We start from the raw sequence: 12366 nt of genomic DNA on the forward strand, positions 1-12366 counted from the left end.
GCAAAGGGCAGGGTTAATTGGAGAGACATGGGAGAGGCCTTTGCCCTGCAGTGGGAGTAGTCAGACTGATGATGAACAGTCCTGTGAATTTTTTTTCTTAACAACAAAAAGCCCTTTTTTTCCCTGCCTTGCGCCTCCCACAACCACATTATCCGAACGAAATTCCTGAGAGTAACACTTCACCCAGAACTCTGCCGCCCGTACTATGCTTTGCTTCTTTTAGCTAGAATAGACCATGGGGTGTCTAAGAAGCGTAAAGGATTGGGCAGGTTGGTCAAACATGCTAAAGGGAAGAATGGCGCAGCATCAAGTAACGAAAACAGCAGGAGAGCACTTGTGCGTGTGGCGCTTGAGCATGTGTGTGCTCTCCTGCTGTCTTCCGTTACTTGATGCTGCGTCATTCTTCCCTTCAGCATTGGGTGTCCATTGTGAGCAATGCATGTGTTATCAAAGTCCAAGTGCTGCCCAAGTTCAATGCCTACTCATGCATCATGCAGGTGACAAGTTTGTAGTCCTCGAATTGCAGAAACCTATGATGCATACGTTAATGTTTTCCAGCCGCCAGTGTATACGAGACTTCGTCTGTTGCAAGCATTGTCTCCGTCGGTGGCAACTACTATGTCGTAACTAAAAACTCACCTTCGGCCCGGTTAGAAAGTGCAGAGACTGGGCACTCTTGGCAATATGTCGTGGGGCTATGGTGACTCAGCGGATTTGGTCATTTTGACCCTAAGAGTGAGAAATCTGAGCACCGGGCCAGGGGAAACCTTGTACCGGTACGGAACTGGCCATCATGTAATTCCGCACCTCCCGCATATGAGAAGGCCGTGGCTGTTTTCCTGTTTTTGTTTTCGTATAAAGCATGTAGTGACCTAAGTATATAGGCGTTCGTCGAAGCCTTAATTGTCCGCTCTCGCGCAGGTACACCAGGCCCTAGAGCTAGAGGAAGGCGAGGAGCCGTGCGCCGTGCAAATCCGCTACGGCGGCTGCAAGGGAATGCTACTGCTGGACCCGACGCTGAGTGGACGCCGTGTCGTCTTCCGCGAAAGCATGCGCAAGTTCCACTCGGACCACTGCGACCTATACGTGCTGAAGACCAGCAAGCCACGTGCGTTGTATTCATGCGCTTTGACCGCGACTATCGACAGAAAGGGCTTTGATAAGCAGCTGGTCCCGGAGGCGCATAAATTTGAAGATACTGAGGAACGAAGCGGCTTTTCTACTTCACAGGAGTCCCTTCCAGCCAGTGGCGTCGGCCGACTCTCATGACCCAGTTAGCGTGACAACGCAGGCAGCGGCGCGACAATGCAGGGAGGGGACCATCCCTGATCGTAGAGGGAGTGGACAATCGCCTTTCATCTGCCACTTCCTGCACTGTCACGCTAACACGGTTGTGAGACTCGGCCGATGCCACTTGCTAAACGGGGTTCCTTTGACGGCTAAAAGCCGCTTCGTTTTTCAGTTGTATCCGACTATAGTTACGCTGTGTCCTAGTGTGCTTGGGCCGGACGAGTATCTTAGCGAAATTTTCAGCTATCCATAGTTTTGGGTGTTGTTCCAGGCACACAATGAATTGTCGTGCAGAGCATCCATATTTGCTGCTTAAGTTCCATGTCGATTTTTTGTTTTTACGTGGCCATGTACAGCCATCGATAAAAGTGTGTGGAAAGCGGGTTTGTGGACGAAATATACCTCGTGGTTCGAAAAATATGTTAACTGAAAGGCCACGAAACGGAAGGGGAATGCGTGCTCTACCCTCTGCAATGAATGGATGATTGGATAGCGACGCAAGACAGTGCAATTTTTTACGCGAAAATTTGAGTGTACATTTACTTCTCAGTGAGGCGCTAACATCGATCACTAAATGCTTGAAACGGTGACAGTCGTCCACTGTTCTGTGCTTTCGTCTAGCTACCACAAGTAGACAGAAGGCAGAGTCATCGAGCCAGAGTATGTCAAAGCGCGGAGGGGGGGCCTTCCTTCCACGTTGGACTTCGCTGATTTAATGCTGAGTATAATCCGTGGCATGCATTGCTTGAAGTATTGGATCACTGCAAGGGGATCACAATTTGAGCGTGCAGCCCAGACAGTATCTACGCCCGTTTTTTTTATTTGATACCTCAAACGCCCCTGGTATGGAGCATTACATGAGGGATGGGCATGACAGTTAAACAATAATGGTCTTGATGGCGTTCTTAAAATGAATTTCGTTGATGTGATGCACGGCGTCCTGTGGTAGATCATTCCAGTCCCGGGATGACGTGACGAAAAAAGATCGAGAATGAGCGGTACTTCTTGCGGTGGGGGCGTAGACGGCCTTATGGTGGTTAATACGGCTTGAGAGGCGATAAGAAGGTGATATGACCGATCCTCCTAAATATGAATGATAAAACATATGAAAGAGGCACAATCGAGAAATTTTTCGTCGCGTTTCAAGGCTGGGTAAGTTAGCTCTTGATTTTAAAGCAGGTGCTCGTCGCAGGTGTTCTTTACCTGAACCGACCCATGATCACCATCTTGGAGCAGAGTGGCATCAAGGCCGAGGCATTCCTGACGCTGCAGAACAGAATCCTCGACTCCTTCATCGACAGCATGATGGATCCCCACGAGGCCGCGCAGGTGAAAATTTTTCGTTCATGTTCACAGCTTTTGTGCCATGTGTGATGTCAGTGTTTGCAATGTTTTGCACATACGTGAAGCCCATATATGAGAGCCGATTTAGTATTTGAAATGTTCTGAATGTAACTGAAGCCCATATAAGACAGCCGATCCCATTTCAGTCCAATAATTGAAGCCCATGTACGACAGCCGATCCCATTTTAGTCGAAATTTGAAGAAGGGTTCAGGACTTCGGCGCCGGGGGCGACGGCCTACAAAGTAAGACGGTGCTTGTAAATTGAAACTGGGCGCCTTATTAACTACGCAGGTTCTGTGCGCCTACTGCGCCATGCGTCTCCCGTACAAGGAGCTGGCTGGCGTGGGAATCGACCTGACAGTCGAGCCCTTCTTTCGGGCTCTGGTCCGCGCCGTCAATAAGAAGGTCCTCAGTGAGTGAAACGCACGAGCCTAACCGTTGTTGTTGATTTCGTAGTCTGGGAAGAAGGTGTAGAGAGGCAGTACCCTGGCCCTGACTTCGTACTTTGTTGATTAGTTCCGCTGATTTCCAGGATATTCCAGAGTTATATCAAGTTTCCAATTGCTTCATCAGATGCTCCGTGTTGGTTTTAGGCGCATGGTTAGCGTAATCATAATATTCCTGCCGTGAGGTGTGTGTAACTGACAGTAGATTAAATGATCCCTGTGAAAGATCATCGAAAACCAGAGCTATTGTGGTAGTCGTAGCACTTCGCTTCTGGTATAACGTCCCATTTCTAGAAAGCGGTATTTGGTCTTGTGTGCCTTCAGTCAGCGAACAACAGATATTTCTGGCCCGTGTATACGAGCCTCGTAATCGCCGACGAAGACATATGGCACCTAAAAGACCGGCGATTTGTTCAAAAAAATTTAAGTCAAGTTAAAGATGCCCACAAAAAATATTTCCAGTGGGCGAACATCAGCTCATAATGTATCAGATGGCCGTCACGGAGCATGCCGAAACTTCTCTCCAACAGTGTGTGAAGGACGAACCGTTGACTCTTCATGACGGATAATGTTTGCGCTTACGCAGAGGAACTGAAGACAAAGGCTCGTATTCTGGTTCCTCCGAACTACGGGCGCACCATGTTCGGCGTGCTAGACGAGACCGGCACGCTCGAGTACGGACAGGTGTTCGTCCAGTACTCGAACGACATGCTGCGGTACAAGGTCAACGACCCCGCGACCATCCTTGAAGGTATCCCGTCAACCTGCTTTCGTACTAGAAAACATAGTGCAACATGGTCTGAGTGCGTATAGGCAGCAGCTTTCGTATTTTCTTCGTAAGGGTCCATGGATGCGAACGCAGCTAGAAATAGAAGGGGCATAAAGCGCCCGAGTACAGGCTTTGAATGCGTATGCAAACCTGCTGCGTGTTCGCGGGCGGTTGACGCAGGAATATAGGCTTTAGTAGCCTGCTCTGAACGTAAATGCTACGGCGGTACTCCCATGTTATCGCAATCTGTACCTGTGCACGCACGCGTAGTTTTCTCGTGTGCTGGTTCTGACCGAAATTCTCTCATTTCGGCCTCGCCTGCGAGATCCCCATCTAATCAAGGCACTTTTATTTTTAAAGCCGAAACTAGGACTTCACTAATGCTCAGCTGCCCCAGAAGTGTCCCGGATATATCTCGAGACACATCCGTGGTTTGTAACCCGTGGTGCACGATCGATGCTTATATGTTGACAGCGCGGGATGTGCAATGGACAATATACATTGGTGAGGTACCTGTTCGTTGTGCGTTGCTACTCGCGATAATCTTGCGCAACCGGCGTCTGGATCGGAAGCAGTATATTAAGGCGGAAGCCTTTAATGCCTCATCGTTGTAAGCAGGAGCTGTCGACAAGAAATGTCACGCTTTTCAATTGGTCGAAACGGTCGTAACGTCACAGTGCGCGAATTTCAAACGGGGCCAATTGTACTTTGGCTACTAACCATGCAACCAATTAAAGGGGTCGTATAGTGATGCTCCTAGTAAGTTTGAGTTTAGTTAATTGCTTACTTAACCAATTAGTCCAATTAACCTTTCTAGTCAGGCCAGATAAATAAATAAAACCGAGTAAGAAATTGGCCGAGCTTGGGAATCGAACCCCGGTCTCCGGAGTGCGAGTAGAGCACACTACCACTCCGCTATGCCAGCTCGATGGTTTGGAATGAACAAAGGTGCGTCTAGTGAATACGGTGTCTTCGTTCACTCCCATCTTCCTCCCTTCCCGTTACGGCGAGGTTCAGGTGTGCACTGAGATATGCGAGACAGATACATTTCCTTTCCTCAAAAAACAATTTACTGACGAGCAAGGCGTATTTGTCCGCGTTTCAGATTGGTCCAAATTGTCGTGATGTCACCACGCGCGAATTTTGACGGGTGTCCACTGAAATATGTGAGACAGTTACTGCGCAACTTTCTTTCGTCAAATACAATTTTCGACTAGTGCTATTGATATATGCGAGACAGTTAATGCGTAATTTCCTTTCCTCAAATACAATTTTCATTTTCTTCATTACGGCCCCTCTTTCTTCTTTCACTCCACTTCCTCCCTTCCTGTACAGTGCGGCTCAGGTGTCCACCGAGACGACAGAGAATTACTGCGCCATTTACTTTCCTTAAAAAGCGTTGCGTTCAAAGGGCAAGGCATCGCGCCGAACGGGTGGTGGCGTTCAATGGACTCCGTGGCAGCGCTACAACACGCTGTCGCGTTCCACTCCTAAAGGCGAAGCTTAAGCGTCATTAATTGGCAGTTAATTAATGCACCAACAAAATGTGAAGTGAACAATCGTGTAGCAGAATGCAGCCCTCAGGCTTTCGCCTTTCAGTACTTTAGCCGCTAAAGTTCCTCGTAATTTTTTAAGAACCACCATATTATCCATGGGCTTGCAATGAAACGACTATTTTATTTCCGCTATATCGCACGAAGGAGCCGGAAGGTTAATGCATGAGATTTAATTTTTTTTTCACCCGAATTTGCAGCCCCACGTGTCGTTAGTGTCACTGAGTTCTCCGTGGGATGTGCAGGCGACGTGATCGTGACCAAGAACCCGTGCATGCACCCGGGGGACATCCGCAAGCTGAAGGCAGTGAATGTGCCGCAGCTACACCACGTGCGCGACTGCATCGTCTTCCCTCAGAAGGGGGAGCGGCCACACCCCGACGAGATGGCAGGTATGCAACCTTCCTAGCGCGCTCCATGCACATTGTGCTATGCGGGGACGGATTAACCGTCGATTTCAACGTTTGTGACAGAGAGCTTACCTTAGTTGACATGTGCGTTCGGACTACGCTCTGCCAAGGCCATGTCCACGTGGGCTTGCCTTCAGAAGTGACAGTATACCTCCGTCGACGCTTAGAACTCATAATGCTGCTGTTTCCCAATGAATACCTGGTGTGATAACGAAAATATCCGTAATTTTCACGTTTCGCAAAAGTGAATTTGAAGTAATTGGCAAAGATTTAGGAACAGTACCAGATCTTACCTGGCTGTATGTAAAGATGCGTAACGCTCGTCAATCGCTAAAAGCAAAGGGAACGGCACTTTTTCCCTCAACTGTGCTTTCCCTGATGCTGTATGCCGTGAGCTCTGTCGCAACATATGCTTAGATAAAACACAATGTGAGGCTCCAAGATGTGGGAATATGTCGCACTTTCTGGTTTAGGGGTTAGAGCGGTACCTCTAATCGTAGAGTCCCTTCACCATGACCCCTTTAACAGACGTCCGGACGCGGATTATTTCTAATGGTACCCCTTAATGTGGTCTCACCTGCACCAAGGTTCTGACCTGGATGGAGACGAGTACTCAGTGCTATGGTACGAGGACCTGATCTTCAGGAACAACTGCAAACCAATGCACTACTACAGTGACCCGCCCAAGGAAAGGAAGGCGCCGATTGGGGTGAGCAATATCGATGAGTTCTTGGTCTCTTAGTCTACTTAGTCAGTCTAGGTGAACGGAAAGGATTCATAATTTTGGATAGTTATTTTAGGTGCTATTAGGCCAATTGTACCGACTGCAGTAGTCTTTACAATAAGAAAAATTAGAAATTTTTCAGCAACGTCACCGATCAGCGATGGAATAAGACGAAAGCTGGATTAACGTTACGCCGAAATGGGACGTAATGGTGTCCTGTTCTGCAACAAGCTTCCTTTTAATTTGGAAACAGGCAATAAAATTATAATTTCGTTGAATAATAGGCTCTTGCAGAAATGACAAATCATTTGGCGCTCGTGAGAGTCAATGCTGTTTGCTAAATAGTGACCTTACTTTGCAAACCAGGCGTCGTTTTGACCATGCTAGGTTGAGAGCGGTGGATTAACCATCGCACAGCGTCCGTAGCTAAGTCAACACAACCAAACCGATCAAAGGAGATGATCATTCACAAAGAACACCATCCGATACTTGCTTATCAACTTGTTCGAGCTCCTGTGAGATGTCAGTGATAACTTCCAGAGAGCGTGCAACATGGCTGACGCTATTGAGGATGCTATTCTGTGAAAACGAAATTGTATTAAATCGCACGTAACGCACTGCAGTGGCCGTGCTGCGAAGTTCACTGCGAGGGGGGCAGCTTCTAAAAGTCTGCATTTCTCGCCTGCTCAAGAGTAAACTCAGCACAGGTCTAGAAGAGAACCGCTCGTGCTCGTTCCCCCAACGGTGCCACAAAAAACTTTGCACACGTGTAAATACCCTGACCTCTAGTTTTCGGACGGATGTAAAGGGACAGTGCATGGAATTCTGTCTATAGTCCGTCTGACGAGAGGAATTCCCTTCTTGTACGGCGACGACAGGTCCAGGACATGGTGGACTTCTTCTGCCAGTACATCAAGGGCGACAAGATCGGCCTGATCGCCAACGCGCACCTCGTCTGGGCCGATATGCTGGACAGTGGCATCAACTCGCGCCGCTGTCGTGACTTGGCGCGTAAGTGCGCCGTCAACCTGGACTTCGCCAAGTGCGGCGACCTGAAGAGCTTCCAGAACTCCGAGAAGCCACCCATGTACCCGGACTTCATGGAAAAGCTCGACACAAAGAACACCTACTGCTCGCGCAAGGTGCTCGGGCTGCTCTACCGGAACTGCAAAAAGGTATACTCCCGCGCTTGCCCACTTGGTATTCAGACGGCTGCCATTACTAACGCGAATGCGTTAAGGGCCCCGTCGGTGTCGTCGCCGGCGCCAGCGGCGTTGGCCGTGAGCGGAAAATCCCAGAAGCATTAATAAGTTGGTTGGTTGGTTTATGGGGTTTAACGTCCCAAAGCAACTCAGGTTATGAGGGACGCCGTAGTGAAGGGCTCCGGAAATTTCGACCACCTGGGGTTCTTTAACGTGCACTGACATCGCACAGCACACGGGCCTCTAGAATTTCTCCTCCAAAGAAATTAAACCGCCGCGGCCGGGATAGAAGCATTAATAAATAATACCGAGTGGTAATTGGTCGAGTCGGGGAATCGAACTAGCGCCTCCGGAGTGCGAGACGAGCACGCTAACCACTCCACCACGCCAGCTCGATCGGTGTTCGAACAAATGCGCGTCTAGTGAATACGGTGTTGTTATTAGAGACCTGCTGTTATATATATTCCTTTCGGCTGTACATCGAGATGAGAGACAGGCGTCGTTTCAATAAAACCAATTTTCAATTCATATTCCTTCCCTTACGGCGCTATTCAGGTGTTCACCGCGATATGAGAAACAGGCGTCGTTTCCTTAAAACCAATTTTCATTGAATTTTCCGTTCCTTACGCCACGGTCCGGGTGTCCACCGAGATATGAGAGACATGCGTCGTTTTCTTTCCTTCGGGCAAGGCGTCGCGCCGAACGGGCGATGGCGTTCCGCGGACTCCTTGGCAACGCTGCAACGCACTGTCGCGTCCACTCATAAGACGAAGCTTAAAGGTGCACTGAAGAGGAATCTGAACTTGTCTTTTTGCCGCGGGAACTCGATCTACACGTTCCGAGCTTTCTTAGAAACTGCGATTTACTGCCCTGTGTGGCCGATTTCCCCAATTAAATCGAATTAACGTCCGGCTGCCGCCTTTTTTTTTTTTGAATTCTGCCTCGTACGGTGGGCGGAGTCGACCAACGCGTGGAGCGCCTTTCACCCAGTCCCGTGGCGGCTTGCCGCTCTGCCATCGGCGGAGTAATACGTAGTAGTCCGTAGTAGCAAATAGTCCGCCCGTATTTTTATTTCTGCGGGCTTAATTTGCGGCTATATTATCTGCGAATGAAACTATTTATTCATGGAAACCTAAAAAACAAAATAAAGCGAAAGCAAAGCCTCCACGGGACTGGGTGAAAGGCGCTCCACGCGTTGGTCGACTCCGCCCACCGTACGAGGCAGAATTCAAAAAAAAAAGAAAAAAGGCGGGAGCCGGACGTTAATTCGATTTAATTGGGGAAATCGGCCACACAGGGCAATAAGTCACTGTTTCTAAGAATGCTAGGAACGTGCAGATTGAGTTCCCGCGGCAAAAAGACATGCTCAGAATCCTCTTCAGTGCACCTTTAAGCGTCCTGCGATTTTTTTTTTCTGACTAAGCCTATCTTGTAAATAGTGTACAAAGCTCTCCCCTGTCCTTCCTTGCTGTCGCTCCCCTCTATACTTCTCCTCACTATCCTCTCCCTTTCCCTTTCATTTCCGCCGGCTGCAGCTCGGGTGCTTAAGATATTAGATAGCAATTGCCGCGGCCGGCAAGACTCTTTTGCTTCACTTTTTATTTTTTAAATAAACCACTACCACCACCACCACCACCACCTACAGAAATACAGTCGACCATCGTTATGGCGACGCTGAAGGGATCCGGCGATTACTTCGTTTAGCGGTGACTTCGTTATAGCCCGTGTTGACAGCTTACAAGGGGAATCGTCATTCCTTCCTTATATCCATTATTTCGTTATAAAGAGGTTTGATTGTGTACAGAAAATGCTGCGTGCGTCCATAGTGCTGTTCATAATGCCCACGTATCGTCTGCAACTCGTGTTTGCTCCTGACTTATGTGTTGTTTGACGAAGTCTATACTCCCCCAATTGCTCACTGAGGTTTTAGATCTCCCGAACGGCCGCATCTGCAGCTTTTATGAGATGTTTACGAGCGACAGGACTGCTGAAAGCTCTGATGCGTACTTCAAGGTTGGAATTCACAGTTTGTGTCGTCTCCTGTCCATTCGTCTCTATTGTTAAGCGCTAGTACTACGTCCTATCTAAATATAAGATCACATTTTAAAACGCTGGAGAAGCATCGCATCAGCCGGTAGAATGGAACCATCTGAGCTCTTAAATAAACCAGTCGGTTTTTCATGCAGGTTAAAAATAACGGTAGTAAACTGCATATTGCATAGTTATAAATTACTAACCATGTCGGAGCTGTAAAGCTTCTGACTTGAAGGTCATATGATTGCGTGGATGACTGCATGTCGATCATTGCACAAGCAAGTACTTCTTAAGAGTAACTGATTCGAACCGTGCTTTTGATATTTAGCAAATATCTTTATGAAGATCTGAAATGAATACGTTGCTCTTTGCCATTTTTATGAACAACAAAGTAGCGACAATGCTCGAAACAAGACTTCATGGCTTATTCTGGCCATGTACTTTGTAGCGACCTTATCGACAATGGCGAGTAGAATCATAGAGTTAGTATGAATTCAAGATGCACAAAAGGTCTGCTTCAGGCCTCTGTCGAACTGTGGCAGCCTGTTTGGATTCTCCGTTCTATGAATCATTGTCAGAGCGTTAACCATCAGGGTGCGTCTAATGAGCTTCTATACGACATGCTAGTATTGCTAGGTAGAAGAGTTTTGACTTGTTTAATCTTCCCTCGTTTGCACTATACCGACTGCCTTTCCATATTATCGCCTGGAAAAATATAATTTGTCGCATCCGGTAGTAGCTCTTAAGACCCAGGACCAGTGCTCCTGTACTCAACATCATCCTCATCAGCCTACGTCCACTGCAGGGCAAAGGCCTCTCCCATGTCTCCCCAATTCACCCTGTCCGTTGCGAGTTGGCGGCCACCGTATCTCTACAAACTTCTTAATCTCATTCGGCCACCTAACTTTCTGCCGCCCCTGCTACGCTTGCCTTCTTTTGGAATCCACTCCGTTACCCTTAAAGGGCCACTGCCCAGGGTCCGGACATTTTTGAAAAACAAGCCCACTGCATAGATGAGGCATCGAAGATAACCTCTGCAAAATACTAGAGCCATGCGCGCCCCGAAAAGCTGCGAAAATTCAAATCAAAGCCCGCTCGTTCTTTCCTTCAACAAAAACGGGCCCGGCCCACTACTCTGAACCCCGCTGATGTCATGGGGGGCTACTTTCGCTAAAGGCACTCCATTGGTGCATCGTTCTGACTGACGGGAGAAGGTTGGGCGTAGCCTTGGCGTCGCGTCGTCTGCACAACGCTTTCCGCGGCGCCTTCTGTTCTGTCTCATGCCGACAAACCCGCATGAAGGAACAAAAAAAAAAAACTGCGGAGGGAGCGTGCGGCGACAGCCTTGAACCCTTGCCATAAAAAGTAGGGGTGTGCGAATATCAAAATTTTTGAATACGAATCGAATACGAATACTTAGTTCCGAATATCGAATCGAATATCGAATAATCAAGGACATACGCATTTAATCACTACAAAACATTTATTTGGGCACCGACGAACATCACAGTTCAACTATCGATGATTAAATGAACAGAAAAGGTGTGTGTGGCTGCACAAAAAGTATCAAAGTCTCGAAAATTATTCTTAGAAGAGTGGAAATATCAGAGAAGATGGCTAGTACACAGCATTGATTAAGGCTAGCTTGCCATCAGCACAAAAGCGCGTTGTTGGGAGGTTGTAAAAGGTTGTCGTGAAGGAAAACCAGCTGCACCACATGGTCAGGCAGAAGTGGTTCCCTTCTAGCTGAAACGACTCCTCCAGCCACAGAAATTGCCCTCTCACTTGGCACTGACCTGGCACGTATTGCGAGGTACTTCGTGCACAGCTCTGACTATACCAGCTTCGCAGGTATAGCCACAAAGAAGCTCACCAGCGCAGTCAGCTACGGCATGGCCCTTGGAGGAAGAAAGAATTTTCCTTCCGTGTAGGAGCCGCCATGTTGTTATGTATCTGTCGATAGGGCTTGCGGATCGAAATGAACGCCGGTGCTCACAATGAATATTCGGCTAGATACGAATATTCGCGTCGTGTCGGTTATTCGAGACAACACGAATACTTGGATTTCGAATCGAATTCGAATACTAAAAATATAATATTCGAAATATATTCGAAAATTTCGAATATTCGCACACCCCTAATAAAAAGTAAAAAATAGTAAAACTGAGGGAGTTGGTTCGCCCCCCCCCCCCCTCCCCCCGCCGTGATCACCTCAAGAGACGCTCTGCGTACGCGCTCCCTTCTCAGATTTTTTTCTTCTATGCAAGCCCCCCAAAACAAGGTTTTAATTACTAGTGCAGCAGAGCCTTTCCCTCGCTCGCCCACTTGACCGCTCCGCACACACACCGCTTATCTTTCGTGCATCTTGCGTACGCCTTGACTCCAATGAATGACATATGCTTTGGAGCCGAGAAAAGACACAAACACACAGAACACAAACACGCATGGAGAAAAGCAAACGGGCGGTTGCCGGGTCCGCGCTTCGCCGTGTGTTTCGAACACAACCGACTTCCGCCCCTCCGCTCGTGAAACGGTGGGGAGGCCTAAAAGAAAATGAAAAGGTGGCTCGTTAACTGGGAATGACAAACAGATG

At 48.2% G+C, this 12366-nt stretch overlaps 1 protein-coding gene across 1 annotated transcript in view; it reads left to right on the forward strand.

Moving 5' to 3' along the window:
- The window catches only part of LOC149365464 (uncharacterized), a 43503-nt gene that overhangs the window by 12701 nt on the left and 18436 nt on the right, over positions 1-12366 (forward strand). The window contains exons 10-16 of the mRNA XM_089585188.1: positions 922-1108; positions 2483-2619; positions 2927-3047; positions 3668-3832; positions 5649-5795; positions 6401-6522; positions 7416-7712. Coding sequence (XP_089441314.1) covers positions 922-1108; positions 2483-2619; positions 2927-3047; positions 3668-3832; positions 5649-5795; positions 6401-6522; positions 7416-7712 — 1176 coding nt within the window. The remainder of the gene's footprint in view (positions 1-921; positions 1109-2482; positions 2620-2926; positions 3048-3667; positions 3833-5648; positions 5796-6400; positions 6523-7415; positions 7713-12366) is intronic.

Source organism: Amblyomma mixtum, chromosome 1 (assembly GCF_055824585.1).
Source record: "Amblyomma mixtum isolate Tamu chromosome 1, ASM5582458v1, whole genome shotgun sequence".
NCBI classification, from domain to species: domain Eukaryota; kingdom Metazoa; phylum Arthropoda; class Arachnida; order Ixodida; family Ixodidae; genus Amblyomma; species Amblyomma mixtum.